The following is an 18,833-nucleotide window of genomic DNA, read 5'->3' as shown; positions in this document are numbered from 1 at the left end:
CCCCGAGGGGCGCGGCCTCCAGCTCCCCGGAAACGGCGGGGCTTTGCGTTCGGGAGAGCGTTGCGGTGACGTCTGAGCAGGCAGCGGTACGGGCACATGCGGTAGGCGGTGCCGCAGGTCTGCTGGCATTGTTTGTGCCTAGTTCAGCAGCAACAGATCCAGTCTGCCCCACAGAGCCAGGTTAGCTTTTAATAGCAGGGTTTTTTAGCAGCTGTAGTCCCTGTCGTGTGGCTGTGACAGGTGCTGCAAGCCTACTGCCTCGACATGTGCGCACGTCTGATCCCTGGGCCCAGCTCCCCCCTCCTTAGATCCCGTTTCAGGAAGCACAGCTTGGTCTGTGTTGATGAGTCCCTTCACGCCCTTTTCCCAAGGGTAGAAATCCCAGAGGCTGTCCGAGCCAGGGAAGCGTTCGTTGAGTGCCATACTGATGCGCTTCCCACTCGAGCTGGCACAGGGCGGGCACCTCGCAGCGGGACGAGACCTGCTGCGCCCCTCGGCTGCATGAGCAGAGACGGACAAGGCTCGTCCGGGTGACACCAGCGGGACGAGACCTGCTGCGCCCCTCGGCTGCGTGAGCAGAGACGGACACGGCTCGCCCCTGTGACACCAGCGGGACGAGACCTGCTGCGCCCCTCGGCTGCGTGAGCGGAGACGGACACGGCTCGCCCGGGTGACACCAGCGGGACGAGACCTGCTGCGCCCCTCGGCTGCGTGAGCAGAGACGGACACGGCTCGTCCGGGTGACACCAGCGGGACGAGACCTGCTGCGCCCCTCGGCTGCGTGAGCGGAGACGGACGCGGCTCGCCCGGGTGACACCAGCGGGACGAGACCTGCTGCGCTCCTCGGCTGCGTGAGCGGAGACGGACACGGCTCGCCCGGGTGACGTCATCGCTGCGGGCGGGAGTCGCATGGAGAGTGACTTCCGGGGGAGGGACCGACCTCACCAGCATGGCGGCGCCCGGGTTTCCCTGAGGAGGGTCGGTGACTGCCGCTGGAGGCCGCGGTGGGCACCAGCTTCCCATGGCGCTGAGAACCCACAGCTGCCTGTTGCTGGCGGTCGGCAGGCTCCAGGCACGCGGAACGGGTAAGCCCGGCCTATCTGCGTGCCAGCCTTTTCTAGCAGGTGGCTCCACATCCCCTGTGCTGCCAGCGCAGGGTCGATCCCAGCGCGATCCGGTGGCTGCGCGTCCGCAGACAAGGCCTGTGCAAGGCTCCCGCCTGTGACAGCCGTGGGGCTGCTGCGGGATGGGGGCCGGGCGGCAGGTGAAGGAGAAGCACAGCCCGTCACTGGTGCCAGCTTCGCGCTGCCCTTCAGGCTGTGTAGTAGGGTGCGTTTGCAAGCCTGGACCCAAATTCGTGTTTGTTAGCTTCATTGTTAACGAATAGCCTTGCCGGATCGAGGATCTTAATACCTTCTTATTGGGTAGCACTGCCGTTGTTTTCTGTGTATTTCAGTATTTCCTAAAGCCTTTAGTCTTAAGGACCTTCTGGGCATCCAAACACTTATATTTTATGCATGATTTTTGAACTACTCTCGAACCTTAATGTTCTTTTCAATGTTAGCCTACAGTTCACCCCATACATTGGAGAAATAGGTTGACTTGTGGTAATCCACTGATTTTGTTACCAAAAAGAAAACTGAAAAGCTAATTTTGCCCTGTATTGGCAAACTTGTTCTGTATTGTATTTGTTCTATTGATGACACTGTGATATGGTTTTTTAACTCTGGGAGGTTTTATGTCCTGCTTTCCTTCAAGGTCTTCGTTTCACATCAACTACAGCCGGCCTCAAAACAGAGACTGACGTGGACACAAGTGAAAATGAGGTTGTTGCCCCAGACTTTACTAATAGGAATCCTCGGAACTTGGAGCAGTTAGCTCTGGCCAGGAAGGAGCGGGGCTGGAAGACAACATGGCCAAAGCGTGAGTTCTGGCATCGGTGAGTCAGAAAGACATGAGTAGAAATGAAAACTCCAAAACAAACATTAACCCCTCAAAACCACCAGGCTGAATTTCTGCAAAACGTACTTTTTGGGTTGTGGAATCAGTTGCTCCTTTAGTTGTTCTTAATCATAGAATCAGCCAGGTTGGAAGAGACCTCCAAAATCATCCAATCCAACCTATCACCCAGCCCTAGCTTGTCAACTAGACCACGTCACTAAGTGCCTCATCCAGGCTTCTCTTGAACACCTCCAGGGACGGTGACTCCACCACCTCCCTGGGCAGAATAACCTCCCTTGTCCTGCTGGCCACACTGCTCCTGATCCAGGTCAGGATGCCATTGGCTCTCCTGCCCACCTGGGCACACTGCTGGCTCATGTTCAGCTACTATCTACCAGTAACCCCAGGTCCCTTTCTGCCTGGCTGTTCTCCAGCCACTCTGTCCCCAGCCTGTAGTGCTGCTTGGGGTTGTTGTGGCCAAAGTGTAGACCCCTGTGCTTGACCTTGTTAAGTCTCATCCCATTTGCCTCTGCCACCCATCCTGCCTGTCAAGGCCCCTCTGCAGGGCTCTCCTACTTTCACATTCAGGGAATGGTAGACTAGCATCCCATGGAAGTTACCATATATATCAAGATATAGTTCAGTGGACATGGTAGTTGGGTTATTGTTGACTCAGTGTTCTTAAAGGTCTTTCTAACCTCAATGATTCTATAATTGTTAAGGTAGCAATAATGATGTTTAAGCAACTACAGTTTAATTTAGGATTCCCCTAATCCTGTGCTTAGTTGTAGTCTAGGAGGTTTTCTTGGTTGGTTTTTGTGGTTGGGGTTTTTGTTTGTGTTTTAGAAAATGCTGCTGTGCTGGTACCATGAGTCCTGTTTTATGTCCTAGTAAAACCCCAGATAATAAAAGCAGTACTAAGAAATCAGGTTTACATTAGTAGTTCTAGTATGCTCAATTTTACTTCATCAAGTGAGTCATATGTGCACTGGAGTGTCTAAATTTGTTCTCTCTTTAGATCTGTAAAATATATCATAATTCCTTGTTACTTCTTTCCTTCACTCAAGATTACGACTTGAGCGGACACAGCATTATGTGGAAGCCTATGTTGAGCGCTGTAATGGGGATGTTGTGGTATCTGCCTCCACACGAGAGTGGGCCATAAAGAGACACCTGTACAGCCCCAAGGGAGTAACAGCATGCAAAAACCTTGGCCGTGTAATGGCACAGCGCTGTTTGGAAGCAGGAATTAACTTTGTGAACTTCAAAGCTGTTATCCCGTGGGAATATCGTTGTGACTCGGCAAGTACCCACGTCCTTACATGTGTTTTTGCCTTCCTTTTTAAGCATTAATTTTGCTGTTCTTTGTTGGGGTCCGGAGGCTGGTGAGACGCGGATTGGGGCACTGACGAGTCGACTGTGTAGCTTCTGTGCATCAGTGCGTTTTATTGAGGCAATACAGCGGCTTATATGCTACTTGGAAGAGGCGTGCACAACTAACTTAGTTTGAGATTGGTACAAGTGGAAGGTACAGATTGGCTCAAAGCTATGTGTAAGGCACAGATAGGTTATTCCTTATCAAAACAGCCCGTGGTTCAGGTTATTCCTTATCAAAACAGCCCGTGGTTCCACCTCAGGGGGCTGGCAGGGTCAGCCCCCTGGCGCTGTGTCTGCCCCAGGGGCCGGCAGATTCCATCCCCTATCAGGTGTGCGTAGGTTGCTCAGCCTAACAGCCTAGTTTCCTTGGAGCCTGCTGGACTCCAAGGACATCTCCCATCACAAGGTCTCATGTTTACAGCTCATGCCCCGCTGCGGGAGAAATTCTCCCACAATTCTTCATTAATTTTCTTCTTGCAACACTCAGAAGGGTAAATTTGATAAGCTTGAGTTCCTGGCATTATGCTTCAGTGAGGCTGTTAACCTTTGCCCTTCTAACACGATCCTCACTGATATTTTGGTGCTGCTGGCTTTTCTTTGTATTTACTCATGTCTCTATCTTTTAAACAAGATTCAGGAATTTGAAAAAGCTATGGAGGAGGGTGGTGTCGTTCTGCGTGAGCCACGAAGAATCTACCAGTAAAACGGAAACCGTTGGGGAAACTTTGGAAGGAGCACTGTCACTTCTTTAGGTGTCCTCAGCAGCACAGTGAAGAGTCAGAGCTGGGGAGAGTTGGAATGTGGCATCTAAGAATAAAATATTTTTAAATGGACAGAAGTGTGTCATAGTCTTGAATATAGAATCACAGAATCGGCCAGGTTGGAAGAGATTTCCAAGATCATCCAGTCCAACCTAGCACCCAGCCCTCGCCAGTCAGCCAGACCATGGCACTAAGTGCTTTATCCAATCTTTTCTTCAACATCTCCGGAGACAGTGACTCCCACCACCTCCCTGGGCAGCCCATTCCAATGCCAGTCACTCTCTCTGCCAACAACTTCCTCCTAACATCCAGCCTATACTTCCCCTGACACAGCTTGAGACTGTGTCCTCTTGTTCTGTTGCTGTTTGCCTGGGAAAAGAGACCAACCCCATTTGACTACAGCCTCCCTTCAGGTAGTTGTAGACACAATGAGTCTGCCCTGAGCCTCCTCCAGGCTGCGTATCCCCAAGTCCTTCAGCCTCTCATCTGTAAGGCTAAAATAAACTTTTATTTCAACCTGACAGGTTAACAGAAAGTACTGAAGAATTCAATGCTTTGAAAGTATACACATCAGGTTTTCTTTTTGCTTCACCTGAACTCTAAATGCCTAGATAATTTGATTCTGGTCTGCTGCCGGTTTGATGTAGTCATTAAGGTATAGAGCTGTAATAAAATCATCCACTGAACTTAGTAAATAGGTTAAACTCCCATAACTCGTCCTTGCAACTTACTCGCAAGCCTCAGCTTCTACCTGCTTGGACCTCACGGGTGAGGAGGGAAGCCGCAGGAAGGAGCCTGCTTTTCCCTCTTGCAGTTATTTGCCATGTGCCGTCAGCTGGCTTGCCTGATCGATCGGCAGACCAGGATTAGTCCCGCAGGCTGCGTGTGACAGGTTTGCCGGCGTTTTTACGTTTCGAGTCTAAACCTTCCCAGCTTTAATTTCCGCGGCACGGCCTGCCTCCTCCCCTGCCAGCCGCAGGTGCCGGCGCTTTGCCGCTGACCTCTGTTGAAAGCCGGAGGGAGAGCCGCCCCGCCGAGCGGCGCAGGCGCAGGGCCGAAGGCGGCGGGCCGGGCGATGGAGGTGGGGGCGGCGTGCTTTGAGCGGCGCCTGCCGCGGCTGCGAGGCCGTGTCCGCCGCGCTGCCTTCCTGGGTGAGCGGCCGGAGGGGTGGCCTGCCGTGGGCAGCGGGGCTGCCAGCGCTGCGCACCGTGCCGGCACCGCCCTGGGCCTCCCCTTGAGGCAGGGCTGCAGGCCTGGGCCGGCCAGGGGCGAGGCCGTAGCGACGACGGCACTGAGATGCACTTGAGCGGGCGGTGGCTCTGGTGTGTGCTAGGGCAGCAGGCGCCGAGAGAGCGGATCTAAACCGGGCAACCGCTTGGAAAGTGCCCTCGCTGCGGTGCCGGCCGCGGCTCGCTGGGCCTGGGCACACTCCAGAAGCGAGGCGGACCCCGCCTGGGGAATGTTGTGCTTTCCTTGCTCCGCGGCAGGGCTGGGGAAGCTGCCAGCTCGGTGGCGTTTGGTCGCCTTTTCCCGAGCGTGCTACTGGTGGGTTTAACGAAGAGGTTATGGTGAAGAGAGACCTGTTTCGGGTGTCCTTGTCCTGAAGGTGGTGGAATGCGTGCTTGGTTAGAGATGCTTTTGCATTCTTTTCACCTCCACAGCCCTTGATATGGAGTTTACTGGCTTGCATTCAACTTCCCCCCAAAACAACGAGCCCAGGTAAAGCCCTTTGAGCGTGAGGGATGCTTGGAGCTTTAGCCCTGTGAGAACTACCCATCCCCAGCTCTGGTTTCCTTCGTAGCCTGTTTGACTCTCCTGTGGATCGGTATCTGAAGGCTAGACGGAGCGTTCAACGCTTCACCGTCACTCAGCTTGGTAAGTGCTGGTCAGAGCTTCCTGAGGTCCCAGTGACAATGACTGCAGGCCCTGCGGGGAGCTCTGGTCTTAATTCGTCCCTTCCGGAGCCATCTGCTTGCTGTGGTAGGGTGGGGGCTTTTTTGTTAACCCTCTGAAGTTCAATGCTATCAGCTTCGTAGCATTTTAAAACACTTCAAGTCAGGTGGGCCATATACTTTTTACTGGTCTAAAGTCTGCATTTAAAGATTGCAGATACAGGGCCTTAGAGAATCATAGAATCAAAGAATTAACCAGGTTGGAAGAGACCTCCAAGATCATCCAGTCCGACCTAGCACCCAGCCCTAGCCAGTCAACCAGACCATGGCACTAAGTGCCTCAGCCAGGCTTTGCTTGAACACCTCCAGGGATGGTGCCTCCACCACCTCCCTGGGCAGCCCATTCCAATGGCAAATCAGTAGCTGACAGCAGCTCCTATTGAAGACTGTCATTTGATGCAGTGTATGAATAGGAGAACTCTTAAGAAAAATAAAGGCTAGTATTTCTGATACTCCTAAAAGGACAACAGAATGAAAACAAGAGAAGTCCAGTGGTGGTGGCCGTTGATGGTTAAGAACCAGATGGAGGTCAAGAAACCAGCTCCAAAACTAACTCAAATATTGTTTAAACCTTTAGGCCGTATAAAATCTTAATGTACTTTTAAAGGATTAATAGAGAATAATAATAATTAAAGCACCTAAATAGACACCACAGGAAAGTAACAGTTTTACTATCTCCTTCCAGATGCTTTTGTAGTGTAGTTGACCCTGCAGACCTGCATTATGCAGGGTTGCAGATGATTGGATAGGGCAGGGTGATAGGTTGGACTGGATGATCTTGGAGGTCTCTTCCAACCTAGTTGATTCTATGATTATCACCAGCTCACCTCACCTATTGTTCAATCCATTTGCTGTTTAAACAGCCTTGACTGCTTTTTTCCCCACTTAACAGTAAAAACTCATGCTGTTCAGCTCTTAGGGAGCTGGGGAGTGGCCTTGCAGTTGCTGTTAAGAGTTACTCTGTACATTAGTGAATGGAAAACATGCACCCATCCCTGTTCAGCTCTTAGGGAGCTGAGGAGTAGCCTCACTGTTGCTGTTAAGAGTTACTCTGTACGTAGCATTAGTGAATGGAAGACATGCACCCATCCCTGTTCAGCTCTTAGGGAGCTGAGGAGCACCTTCACTGTTGCTGTTGAGATTTAGTCTGTGTGTAGCATTAGTGAATGGAAAACATGCACTCTGTAAGGAGATCCTTGCATTGCTTCTTCAACTGTCCCAGTACCTATAGACATCCAGCTAAACGTTACCATTTCAACAGAGGTTTCTCTGTGTTGCAGGGCTGGCAATATTCTCAAATGAAAACTCAAACAAGTAAGTGAAAAAGCTGGTTTTGGTTACAATGAAGATGGTGCAGCTGAGATTTTACTCAGAGCCCTCTAGGGAGGAGTTACTGTAATTATGTGTCAGAAAGATGTTTGTCTTTTTGTAGGTATGTGGTGCATTCATACAACTTTTTTCTCTTTCCATCAACACTGGGAATTACAGATGTCGAGTTTTCCTTCTCTGCATCTAGCATTCAGTTCCTGTCTCATTATGGCTTTGATTATAATAAGGTATGTAATCTTTCTGCCACAAATACAGAGCAGAGGAAGTATCTGCAGTTACAGGAGAAAATAAGATTACTGTCCCCACATTTCTGGGGAAAACAGCACCTTGCTAAAGTGTGAATGCATTATGTTGTTCATTAGCAACAGGGAGAGTTAGTGGGTTTTGAACTGCCAGTAAGTCAATAACCACACTTCTGTGGGTCAGAGTTGGAAGGCACCACAAGGATCATCTAGTTCCAACCTCCTGCCATGCCCAGGGACACCCTACCCTAGGTCACCCTGACCACAGCCTCATCCAGCCTGGCCTTAAACACCTCCAGGAATGAGGCCTCAACCACCTCCCTGGGCAGCCCATTTCAGCCTCTCACCACTCTCATGCTGAACAACTTTCTCCTCACATCCAGTTTGAATCTCCCCACCTCCATCTTTGCTCCATTCCCCCCAGTCCTGTCACTCCCTGATATCCTGAAAAGTCGTTCCCCAGCTTTTTTGTAGGCCCCCTTCAGATCCTGGAAGGTCACAAGAAGGTCACCTGGGAGCCTCCTCTTTTCCAGACTCAACAGCCCCAACTCTTTCAGTCTGTGCTCACAGCAGAGCTGCTGCTGCCCTCTGAACATCCTCGTGGCCCTGCTCTGGACATGGTCCAGCATCTCCACAGCCCTCCTGTAATGGGGGCTCCAGAACTGGATGCAGTACTCCAGTGGAGTCTTAGCAGAGCGGAGTAGAGGGGGAGAATCACCTCCCTGGCTCTGCTGGCCACACTTCTCCTGCAGCCCAGGCTCTGCTTGGCTTTCTGGGCTGCAAGTGCACACTGCTGGCTCCTGTTGAGCTTCTCGTCCAGCAGCACCCTCAAGTCCCTCTCCTCAGGGCTGCTCTCCAGCCACTCACGGCCCAGCCTGGATTTGTGCTTGGCATTGCCTCCACTCAGCTGCAGGACCTTGCACTTGGTCTTGTTGAACCTCTTGAGCTTGGCTTGTGCCCACCTCTCCAGCCTGTCCAGATCACCACAGTTGACAAAACATATTTTCTTTCCTCCATGCATAAACACTTCTTCCTTTATGTAAGCATGCACCTTGCATTATGTACAGCTTGTACTTTTGAAGATTGTGTTCTGAAAATGAGGAACACCAGCAGCTTCCAAGTATATGCTGGTTTTGGACCTAGCTAGTGTGTTATGCTCTAAATTTCGGCAGGAAAGTCCAGTGGAAGGTAGCCAGCCTGGCTGTTTCTTTTCTTTCCCCTCAGTTCCTCAAAGATGGAATCCCATACATGAATGAGGTACAGGAGAAGATCCTGAGCCAGCATCTCTCAGAAAGTAGCTGGAAACACAGCAGGTGAGTGCTACTAGGAGGGGTGGCAGCTTGCATTGATTCAGATCACACTGTTGAAAGATGAATGCCTATGGGTCTGAATGCCCCTCCACAGCATGCTGTGGTCTGTCTGAAGGAAGACTGAGATGACAGCATACAGTCTGGAGAGTTGGCTGAATGTTAGGAAAGGATGCTTTTGTTTTTCTCACACTCCACCTTTTTCCACCCGATCCTGCTTTAGTGCCCTGGACAGGGATGTGCTGAAGAAGGCTATTGATAAAGTGACCTGTTGGATAGCTGCTGCAGAGGAAGAGGAGACTATGACTCTGCAGGACCTGAGTGGTATCAAACAGGATGCCTTTGAGTAGTTTCATTGCTTCTGAACCTCAAACACTGCTACTGTCCTTTGCTGCCTGTTCTGATAAACTGCTCTGTTGAGAAGGAAAGCATCTGTGCCCATCCTGCCTTTGCATATTTTTGCTTCTGTGTACATCTCAATTCCTCTCTGGGATTAATTTCTGGATTCTGCTTTTCTGCTCTGTGAAGAGGTGTTTTTTCTGCAGTGGAAGTGTATGCTTAGGTGCTTGGAGCATGAGTGTGGTGGTCAGCTTTCATTTTGTACTGCTTCAGGGCAGCAACTGGAGAATTTGTAGCTACTCTGAATCAGGACAACTTCTGACTTCTTATTAATTTTGAGTAATCTGTTTTTTGTTTTCTTCCCCATGGAGAAGGGAAAAACACTCACCTTTCAGAGTTTTTCTTCTAATGTGCAGCATCAAAGAATGCCATAGAGACGTATCTATGCCAGTAAGAATAGAGAAGCCACTTACCACCTGCTTTAGCTTTTGGTAACACTGTAGCAGAGCTGAGGAATTCCTGCACTGTTCTGGAGGAGCTGAGGGACAGAGAATTATGGATAGCTCACAGAAACAAAATGTTAATCCTCTAGGACAAGGATGATAGATGAGGTTAGGAAGGAGGCAGGACAGAAAAGTATTTAGGGATTTGTCTGTTTCTTTGTTCTTTTTCAGCATGTGAAGTACAGGGAGTGAACAGTGTGCTCTGTCTTCTATGACATAGAATCATAGAATCAACCAGGTTGGAAGAGACCTCCAAGATCATCCAGTCCAACCTAGCACCCAGCCCTATCCAATCAACCAGACCATGGCACTAAGTGCCTCAGCCAGGCTTTGCTTCAACACCTCTAGGGACGGTGCCTCCACCACCTCCCTGGGCAGCCCATTCCAATGCCAATCACCCTCTCTGCCAACAACTTCCTCCTAACATCCAGCCTAGACCTCCCCTGGCACAGCTTGAGACTGTGTCCCCTTGTTCTGTTGCTGCTTGCCTGGCAGAAGAGACCAACCCCACCTGGCTACAGCCTCCCTTCAGGTAGCTGTAGCCAGCAATGAGCTCTGCCCTGAGCCTCCTCTTCTGCAGGCTGCATACCCCCAGCTGCCTCAGCCTCTCCTCACAGGGCTGTGCTCCAGGCCCCTCACCAGCCTTGCTGCCCTTCTCTGGACACCTTCCAGTATCTCAACAGCTCTCTTGAATTGAGGAGCCCAGCACTGGACACAGCACTCAAGGCATGGTCAGCTGTGGTAGATATGATACTGACACTTTAATAGGGTTTGGCAACAGTGAGTACAGAAGAGAACTGGGTTAGTTCCTTATCAGCTGTGGGGGCAAGATGCATTGGCACCTCTCCTGTGCATTTGGCTTTTGGCTGTGTTGCTCTGAAACCTTCCATATGCATAGTCAGTCTTTTTCAAAGCAGTGGAGTAGTGGCCTTCCTGCCTCTTCACTTTTTCTTCCGTGTCCCCACAGAAGAAATTCTCAGTGGCACCACATTTCTTTTTGTGTTTTGCTTCCCCCTGATGCCCCTCTGGCTGTGATCCTTTATGGCAATATACCAAGGTCATACATTCAGGAGTATTTTCTGTACACTGGGGGAGAGGCATCTAGTCAGTTCTTCTGTCCTAAATTGGTTTGTCTGAACTTCTGAAGCTTTTACTACTACTTCTGTTGTTTTTTGAGGGGGGAAGGGTGTATGGATGTTTATTTGTTTGTTTTTGTGTCAGGCTTTCAGATATTTGAAGTTCAGCTGGTTCTGCGAAGGGCTCTCCAAAATGTTTGGACACAGCCTCTTGGAGGGAAGAAGGTGAGAAGGAAATATGAACCTCTCAAAAATAAGGGCACTGGAGCAAGCTGCCCGGGGAGGTGATTGAGTTGCCATCTCTGGAGGTGTTTAAAAGCCGTGTAGATGTGGTTCTTGGGAGTACAGCTGATTGGTGGACTTGGCAGAGTAGAGTTAATAGTTGGACTCAATGATCTTGAAGGTTTTTTCCCAACCTAAATGGTTGCATGGTTGTTTTCAGGTCATAGTGAAAAAGGTGAGTCCACAGCATCGCCAGCTTCTGGAGAACTCTCGTTATGACTGCTGCCGGAAAGAGCTTATTCTCCTGTCTGCCCGTGGCTTCACCAACCTCTTCCAGACACTTGTTAGAGCCAAGAAGGTAAAATGCTTCATCCCTGCTCTCATTTTTTATCTCTTTTTGCTTTACTATACAGGCTATAAAGAGATTCTAAAAGATTAAGTAGTAATTTGTATTAAATGACTGATTTGGTGCGATTATCCTGTTTCATTTCAGTAAAACTGAGATGAACTCTTAGACTTGAATGGAAAAAATGAATGTTAAACTACTGGTCTGATTATATGGAAATTCTTAAGCTCTGTATGCAGATTACTGAAAGAAAACTACCTTCCTTTAGGGAGTCCCTAAGTCTGATTTCCTGAAAGCACTTTTGGGTAAGCATGTATGGCTGCTGTCCACCAGAGGAAAGGATTACAGCTGTTGCACATGCCTAAAACTGCTTATCTCTCTCAGATGTCCTCAACAGTGTGTTCCAGTGAGCTGCTATGTTTTCATTCTTTCTGCAGCCCCTGGTGGGACACAACATGCTTATGGACCTTATGCATCTTCATGACAAGTTCTACAAGCCCCTTCCAGGTATAGAGCTGCTGCCTTGGCAGTGGGGATGGGACAATAAGCACAGTGGTCATTTATGACCCCAGTCATTCACAGTGCTTAGCCAGCAACAGTGCTAGTTGCCTCTTCTGAGCTCTGACTGCTAGAGATGTGCATTTCTCCTTTGCCTCTCTTCCATACTTGCTTGAAATGCTGTTGGCTGCTTCTCAGTTCCACAATGTCTTTCTCTAAATGTGCTTTGCTTTCAGAAAGCTATGAAGAGTTTAAAAGAAATATTCACAACCTGTTTCCTGTCCTCATAGACACCAAGACTGTTACAAAATCCATCTGGGAGGTGAGATGCAAAGGTCTCTTTGTTTGGATTTAAAACTTGGCTTTCAGCCCAAAGAGCAGATACCTTTCCTCTGTGCCCTATGGTTACAGAACTCTGACCATCTCTTAGTGTTGTCTCAAGCTGATTTTAGATCTCATCTAATGAATCAGCAGTACCAGTAAAAGACCCTGTGGGAAATGAGCTCAGTCTTGTTTGGTTTTCTAACTGTTCTAATTTTATAGAAACACCTCTTTCCTCGAGCATCTAATCTTCTGGAGGTATACACAACTCTGTGCAGGTAAGTGCTGGGGTGTAAAGTGTTTAGCAACCCCTTGAAATTCTTAGTAAAGACATTTCAAAGTCAGTCATTTTATACATTCATACTTTCCCTTCCTCCCAGATGGTTTTTCAATTGGTTTCTTCTAAATTTAAGAGCAAAAAACGCTGCTCATTTTTCTCTTAAGGTCATTGTGCAGTAAAAGATTTGTTTTAAGTCACTTCTCATCTTGTACCACCATTATTTCACTGATCACAGGTATGTAAGACTGCCAGCCAAACAACTTTAGAGCTGCATATTGCTTGTGCCATATCATAGTATGAGATGAGTGATTTTTCAGTTCTCAATGAAAATATACTCTTATCTTCAAATTTTAGCTCCCAAGAGTGAGCTGCACTAAGCCAAATGCAGTAACTGAGTGCACTGTTCAGATGGAGCACATGAGCAGACAGCATTCCTCATGAGCTTAGCCATGATGGAGTAGAAGAGTTCTCTGGTTTTCATATCTTTGTGTACATCTTTCATGTACATTTTCACAGAATGGTTTAGATTGGAAGGGACCTCAAGGGTCATCCAGTTCCAAACCCCTGCCATAGGCGGGGACACCTCCCACTAGAACAGGATGCTCAAGGCCTCATCCAACCTGGCCTGGAACACCTCCAGGGAGGGAGCAGCCACAACCTCCCTGGGCAACTTGTGCCAGTGTCTCACCACCCTCACTGTAAAGAACCCTTTCCTAACATCCAGTTTCAATCTCTCCCATTTTAAACCATTACACCTCGTCCTGTCGTTACAAGACCTTGTCAATAGTCATAGAATCAGTCAGGGTTGGAAGGGACCACAAGGATCATCTAGTTCCAACTCTCCTGCCATGGGCACGTACACCCTACCCTAGATCACCCTGCCCACAGCCTCATCCAGTCTGGCCTTAAACACCTCCAGGGATGAGGCCTTAACCACTTCCCTGGGCAACCCAGTCCACTCTGACTCTCCCCACCTCCAGCTTTGCTCCATTCCCCTTAGTCCTGTCACTCTCTGATATCCTGAAAAGTCCTTCCCCAGCTTTTTTGTAGGCCCCCTTCAGATCCTGGAAGGCCACAAGAAGGTCACCTGGGAGCCTCCTCTTTTCCAGACTCAACAGCCCCAACTCTTTCAGTCTGTGCTCACAGCAGAGCTGCTGCAGCCCTCTGAGCATCCTTGTGGCCCTTCTCTGGACATGGTCCAGCACGTCCACATCCCTCTTGTAATGGAGGCTCCAGAACTGGCTGCAGTACTCCAGGTGGGGTCTCAGCAGAGTAGAGGGGGAGAATCACCTCCCTGGCCCTGCTGGCCACGCTTCTCCTCCTGCAGCCCAGGCTCCGGTTGGCTTTCTGGGCTGCAAGAGCACACTGCTGGCTCCTGTTGAGCTTCTTGTCCAGCAGCACCCTCAAGTCCCTCTCCTCAGGGCTGCTCTCCAGCCACTCACTGCCCAGCCTGGATTTGAGCTTGGCATTGCCTCCACCCAGCTGCAGGACCTTGCCCTTGGTCTTGTTGAACCTCCTGAGCTTGGCTTGTGCCCACCTCTGCAGCATGTCCAGGTCCCTCTGAATGGATCCCTGCCCTCCAAATGTCTTGGCCTTTTCATAGAGTACTACCAAAGCTCTTTTAAAGTCTTTAGTAGATTTCTCTGAAATGAAGGCACAAGTCACTAGGGAGTAGCAGTTTGTCTCTAGCCTAGGGAAGAAAGACAAAAATCTTACACATGCACTTGTCTTCAGCAGCAACGCAAATCTCAGCGATCCAACGCGCCCAGTGATTGCTCTTGCAAGGGATTGCTCAAGATATGGTATGTTCTTAAGTGCATCTGTAAAACTCATTTTAAGAGATCAGACTTTGTTTTACTCTCTGGATGTTCATATGCCTGGGCTGCCAAGAGGTGAGGTGATGTTCCTGCTAGTTGGCAAAGGTAGTGCCCAGCAGGTTTGCATCATGGTGCTAGAACAAATGGAGCATGCACTTAAGCTGGGCTGACCAGAGCCTGCTTTGGGGCTGTGAATCATAGAATCATAGAATCAACCAGGTTGAAAGAGACCTCCAAGATCATCCAGGCCAACCTATCCCCCAGCCCTTGGAAGGGGCATGGGGAGGTGGGAAATGGTGGTCCTAGAGCAGAAAACAGTGGAACCTGACGGCAGGGAGGTTCCAGAAAGTAGCAGGAGCTTGGTTGCTCATGTACAGGAGGGTTCAGTACGTGGTGTGATACTGGCTGTGAGGCAGATGTTTCCTAGCTTCTCCTGGCAGGCATGGTGCCCTGCGTTGCAGGGCTCCCTGTGTTTCAAAATAGTCCCTATGCTGGTAATAATGTATGAGGAACCCAATTTGGTTGCAAAATGTTTCCAGCCATTTATGGAGCTGCTGCCTTTTTGTTGGTATCATTTTAAAATGCATGGCAAAACTTCCTGTGAGGTGTAAAGGTTTCAGGGTGGAGAAATAAACAGAGTTGAGGGTGGGGGCAAGAAACTCCCTAAACACAACGGTGGATCGTATGAATGTTACAGCTCTCCAAGTGGAGCAGTTTCTGCAGCATGCTGAAGGTATTTACTCCTTTTTTTTTTTTTTTTTACTTTGTTGGACACTTGCAGCTGAGAAAAAATCTCCTCACGAGGCAGGCTATGATGCATTTCTCTGTGGTTCAGGTAAAATGCTTCTTAAATATCATAGAGGTGGGGCTGGGATTTGGCAGTTCCTTTCCTGCTCTGTAGCTCCACTTTATCATAGAATCAACCAGCTTGGAAGAGACCTCCAAGATCATCCAGTCCAACCTAGCACCCAGCCCTATCCAGTCAACCAGACCATGGCACTAAGTGCCTCAGCCAGGCTTTTCTTGAACACCTCCAGGGACAGTGACTCCACCACCTCTCTGGGCAGCCCATTCCAATGCCAGTCACTCTCTCTATGAAGAACTTCTTCCTAACATCCAGCCTATACTTCCCCTGGCACAACTTGAGACTGTGTCCCCTTGTTCTATTGCTGCTTGCCTGGCAGAAGAGGCCACCCCCTATTATGCTAAGAAATCTTTGTTTATACACAGTCTGTTGCTCTTGGTAACATAGCTGCACTTCAGTGAGTTTTTTGCTTTCCTTTTGTTTAGTTTAGCTTTGTTCTAATGCTGCCTCAATATTCCTCTTTCTAGTTCTTCTGCACTCAGCTCATTTGCTGCTGCGCACACCTACAGAGTGAGTTATGTTTCAGTGTGTACTGAGAATTGCTCTAAGTAGATGGGCCCTATGGAAAAGAGTTGTCAGTTTGCTCTGGCTGACTTTGTTTTGTAGGCTGGCCTTCCTTTTGGATAAGGGCAAGTGTTTGTTGGGAACGTCACTGTTCTTATTAGATTTTGATTTTATAAATCTGAAAGTAGTAGCTTTATGTCAAAGCTGACATTTAAAAAATGAAATCAGGGGCCACACAATGGCTCAGAGGTTGGGAAATGACATTGTGACTCCTTGAACAAGCACTCTCAAGTTCAGCTCACTTGGGTAAGGGTCAAAGAATTTTCCATTAGTTTCCATTTTTGAAGTCTGAGTGATTCAGTGCTTTCGGTTAGGATCAGAAAAGGCAGCTGCTCAAATCCCTTCCCTTTGCTTGCTGCTCTTTGACTTTATATAGAAGATACCAAGACCTGAAATGCCTCTTTTGTCACTAGTTAAAGAGTTCCTTCAAGAGATCTGTGCTGCAAAGACACTGCAGTGCTGGACCAACAAAACTCTGTTGCATTGTGTTTGCAGACGTAGCGACGCAGCGGAGGCTGTGCCTTCCTTCTCTGAGTATCTCACCGTGTTAGCCAACTATCTGAACAAAGTGAATTTCATCCGAGGTGGTGTTTCAAGCATTGTATGTATGAATTGCAAGTCTGGGGCCAGTTTATGGGGGATGTGGGTCAGCAGCCTAGCTGATGGCTTCATCAGAGGAGAAAAATCCACCAGTGCCTGGACCTGTTGCTGTCATTGCATAGTTGACCTTAGAAAACGGCGAATGAGTTGAATTTCTGCTTTGTGAAACGTTGTGATGTTATGCTGTAAAGATGGCATTAGTTCCCATTCCCCAGAGTCTCTCTGCTCTGTAAGAGAGCTTGCTGCTTTTTGTGTGGTTTCTCTCATGGTTTCCCATGGTAATTGTGACAGTTTGCTTTGATGACTTAGCTTTAGAAAACCAATTCTGCAGCAGCAAGCGTGGTGCAGGACTTGTCTGACTTTTGTGTCCCGTTCTGCGTGGTTGCTGATGGGATTAGTAGTGCCCCTGTGGCCTCTCTGCACTCAGGTATGTCTCAATATTGCACCTCTTCCAGAATTTTTCAGGAGAGGACACCCCCTGCCAGCATCCCCCTCCTTTAGTCGTCCATGTCCAAGGCTGGCCAGAGGTGAATGAAAGGCAGCTCTGCCAAGAGTTTAAGGCCCTTTGTCGCTTTGACGTCAGACGACTGTCAAAGAACCAGTTCATTCTGCTCTCCGATAAATATAAGCAGTAAGTGACTGGAAAGTCTTAACTTCTTGTCCCTTGAGCCTCTCTGATCCGGGTCTTCATCCCACCCTCGCCCTGCTGTGGCAGCTCTTAGACAGAGAGATTTGTGCCCTTAGCTGTGGGATGCTGTAGGCAGCCTAGAAGTCGTGGCTCACGCCATCCGCTTTCATGGCAGCGTTAGGTTTGTTCTGCGCGACTTCAAGCATCACCCTCGCCTGCGGATTTCCGTCTATCGCCACTGGAGGCACTCCCCGCACGTCAGCTGCCTGCTGCGGTGAGCTGGGCACGTTGCGTGGGCGGCGAGGCGGGAAGCGTTCCTGGCAGGGTGCACTGCTCTGCCGCAGCAGCAGGCGGCCTCGCTTTGGCGGTGCTCCTCTGCCAGCCCTCCAGGAGAACAAGGGCTTTAGAAGCAGCTCCGTTTGCCCACTGCCGGGTGGCTTTAGGGCCAACTGGACTTCAGTCTCCATCATTTAACCAGGGAGTGTTACCCCATGGCTAGCGCAAGACTATGTGCTGTGGTCACAAGGAGTTATCTCACGGAGCTGTAGTGCTTGCTGTAATAAGCTTGAGCAGAGAGAGGCAGAGTCTCCCAAGTCTGGGATAGATGTGTTTTTAACACAACAGCCTTGAAAGCCTGGGAGCAGGAAAGGACTCAAGGTACAGCTTTATTGTGAGGCAGTGACCAGAATGCTCCTGAAGAGTGATTTTCTGGCTTGACACGGTTTGGAGAAGGATCTTAGTGCTTACAGAAAGCTCCCAAATACAAATAGTCTGACAGCATTTTATTGTTCTTGCCCTTCAGAGTCTCTGGTATTGTGGTAGTGTGGTCTCTGTTGGCCTTTGCACTCGGAGGAGCTCCACGCTGTTCATCTTAAGAGGACTGCAGATGAGACCAGAGGAACAGAGATCTTCTTTTTTTTGGTGTTGGTCTATGTTTTGTTTCACTTTGTTGAATAAACTGTAACAAAAAAAAACCACCTATGACTAGTGGGTCTTGTTGCTTCCTTGTGAGTGTGTTTGTAAAGAGGCTCTGTTGGTTTCCAGTTTGTAATACTTTGTAATCTGTTCAAAGCATGGTCCCCTCCTGAGGAGGGAGAGGTGGTTCTTTCAGACTCTGTTTATTCTGGTCCTCCCTTGGTTCTTCACAGCTCTCTGTAACTCTGGATATGCTGCTGCATAAAACCCATTTCTGATGAAGTTCAGGGAGTTGTGAAATTCAATAAAGTGTTTTTAACTTCAACTGTAAAGCAAGGGAAATCACAGTATCACAGTATCACACAGTATCACCAAGGTTGGAAGAGACCTCACAGATCATCAAGTCCAACCCTTTACCACAGAGCTCAAGGCCAGACCATGGCACCAAGTGCCACGTCCAATCCTGCCTTGAACAGCTCCAGGGACGGCGACTCCACCACCTCCCCGGGCAGCCCATTCCAGTGTCCAATGACTCTCTCAGGGAAGAACTTTCTCCTCACCTCCAGCCTAAATCTCCCCTGGCGCAGCCTGAGGCTGTGTCCTCTCGTTCTGGTGCTGGCCACCTGAGAGAAGAGAGCAACCTCCTCCTGGCCACAACCACCCTCAGGTAGTTGTAGACAGCAATAAGGTCTCCCCTGAGCCTCCTCCAGGCTAACCAATCCCAGCTCCCTCAGCCTCTCTTCGTAGGGCTGTGCTCAAGGCCTCTCCCCAGCCTCGTCGCCCTTCTCTGGACATGCTCAAGCATCTCAATGTCCCTCCTAAACTGGGGGGCCCAGAACTGAACACAGCACTCAAGGGGTGGTCTAACCAGTGCAGAGTACAGGGGCAGAATGACCTCCCTGCTCCTGCTGGCCACACCATTCCTGATGCAGGCCAGGATGCCACTGGCT

General features: G+C 49.4%; 2 protein-coding genes across 4 annotated transcripts; both read left to right on the top strand.

Moving 5' to 3' along the window:
• The first annotated feature begins 924 nt into the window (after nucleotides 1–924).
• MRPL18 (mitochondrial ribosomal protein L18) lies at nucleotides 925–4,156 on the top strand. The gene is made up of 4 exons (XM_064158255.1): nucleotides 925–1,085; nucleotides 1,759–1,939; nucleotides 3,009–3,243; nucleotides 3,950–4,156. Exons 1-4 carry the CDS (start codon nucleotides 1,022–1,024, stop codon nucleotides 4,019–4,021), a joined length of 552 nt encoding a protein of 183 aa, XP_064014325.1. The 5' UTR covers nucleotides 925–1,021; the 3' UTR covers nucleotides 4,022–4,156.
• A 939-nt stretch (nucleotides 4,157–5,095) lies between these two features.
• On the top strand, nucleotides 5,096–18,215 carry PNLDC1 (PARN like ribonuclease domain containing exonuclease 1). 3 transcript variants are annotated; one of them, XM_064158252.1, is made up of 19 exons: nucleotides 5,096–5,230; nucleotides 5,741–5,798; nucleotides 5,881–5,954; nucleotides 7,312–7,345; nucleotides 7,464–7,587; nucleotides 8,827–8,915; nucleotides 9,133–9,233; nucleotides 10,973–11,052; nucleotides 11,270–11,407; nucleotides 11,833–11,902; nucleotides 12,130–12,215; nucleotides 12,437–12,492; nucleotides 14,232–14,296; nucleotides 15,093–15,146; nucleotides 15,644–15,686; nucleotides 16,236–16,341; nucleotides 16,796–16,971; nucleotides 17,144–17,242; nucleotides 17,771–18,215. In XM_064158252.1, the coding sequence occupies exons 1-19, from the start codon at nucleotides 5,155–5,157 to the stop codon at nucleotides 17,841–17,843; spliced, it is 1,602 nt and encodes a 533-aa protein (XP_064014322.1). In that variant the 5' UTR covers nucleotides 5,096–5,154; the 3' UTR covers nucleotides 17,844–18,215. The 3 variants fall into 3 exon arrangements, with proteins under 3 accessions (XP_064014322.1, XP_064014321.1, XP_064014324.1); XM_064158251.1 differs by having other exon boundaries at nucleotides 14,229–14,296; XM_064158254.1 differs by lacking the exon at nucleotides 5,096–5,230 and adding an exon at nucleotides 5,545–5,624 and having other exon boundaries at nucleotides 14,229–14,296.
• Nucleotides 18,216–18,833: the final 618 nt, after the last annotated feature.

The sequence above is a fragment of the Pogoniulus pusillus genome, chromosome 18 (genome assembly GCF_015220805.1).
Source record: "Pogoniulus pusillus isolate bPogPus1 chromosome 18, bPogPus1.pri, whole genome shotgun sequence".
Taxonomy (NCBI): domain Eukaryota; kingdom Metazoa; phylum Chordata; class Aves; order Piciformes; family Lybiidae; genus Pogoniulus; species Pogoniulus pusillus.
This window is presented reverse-complemented; position numbering and strand designations above follow the sequence as displayed.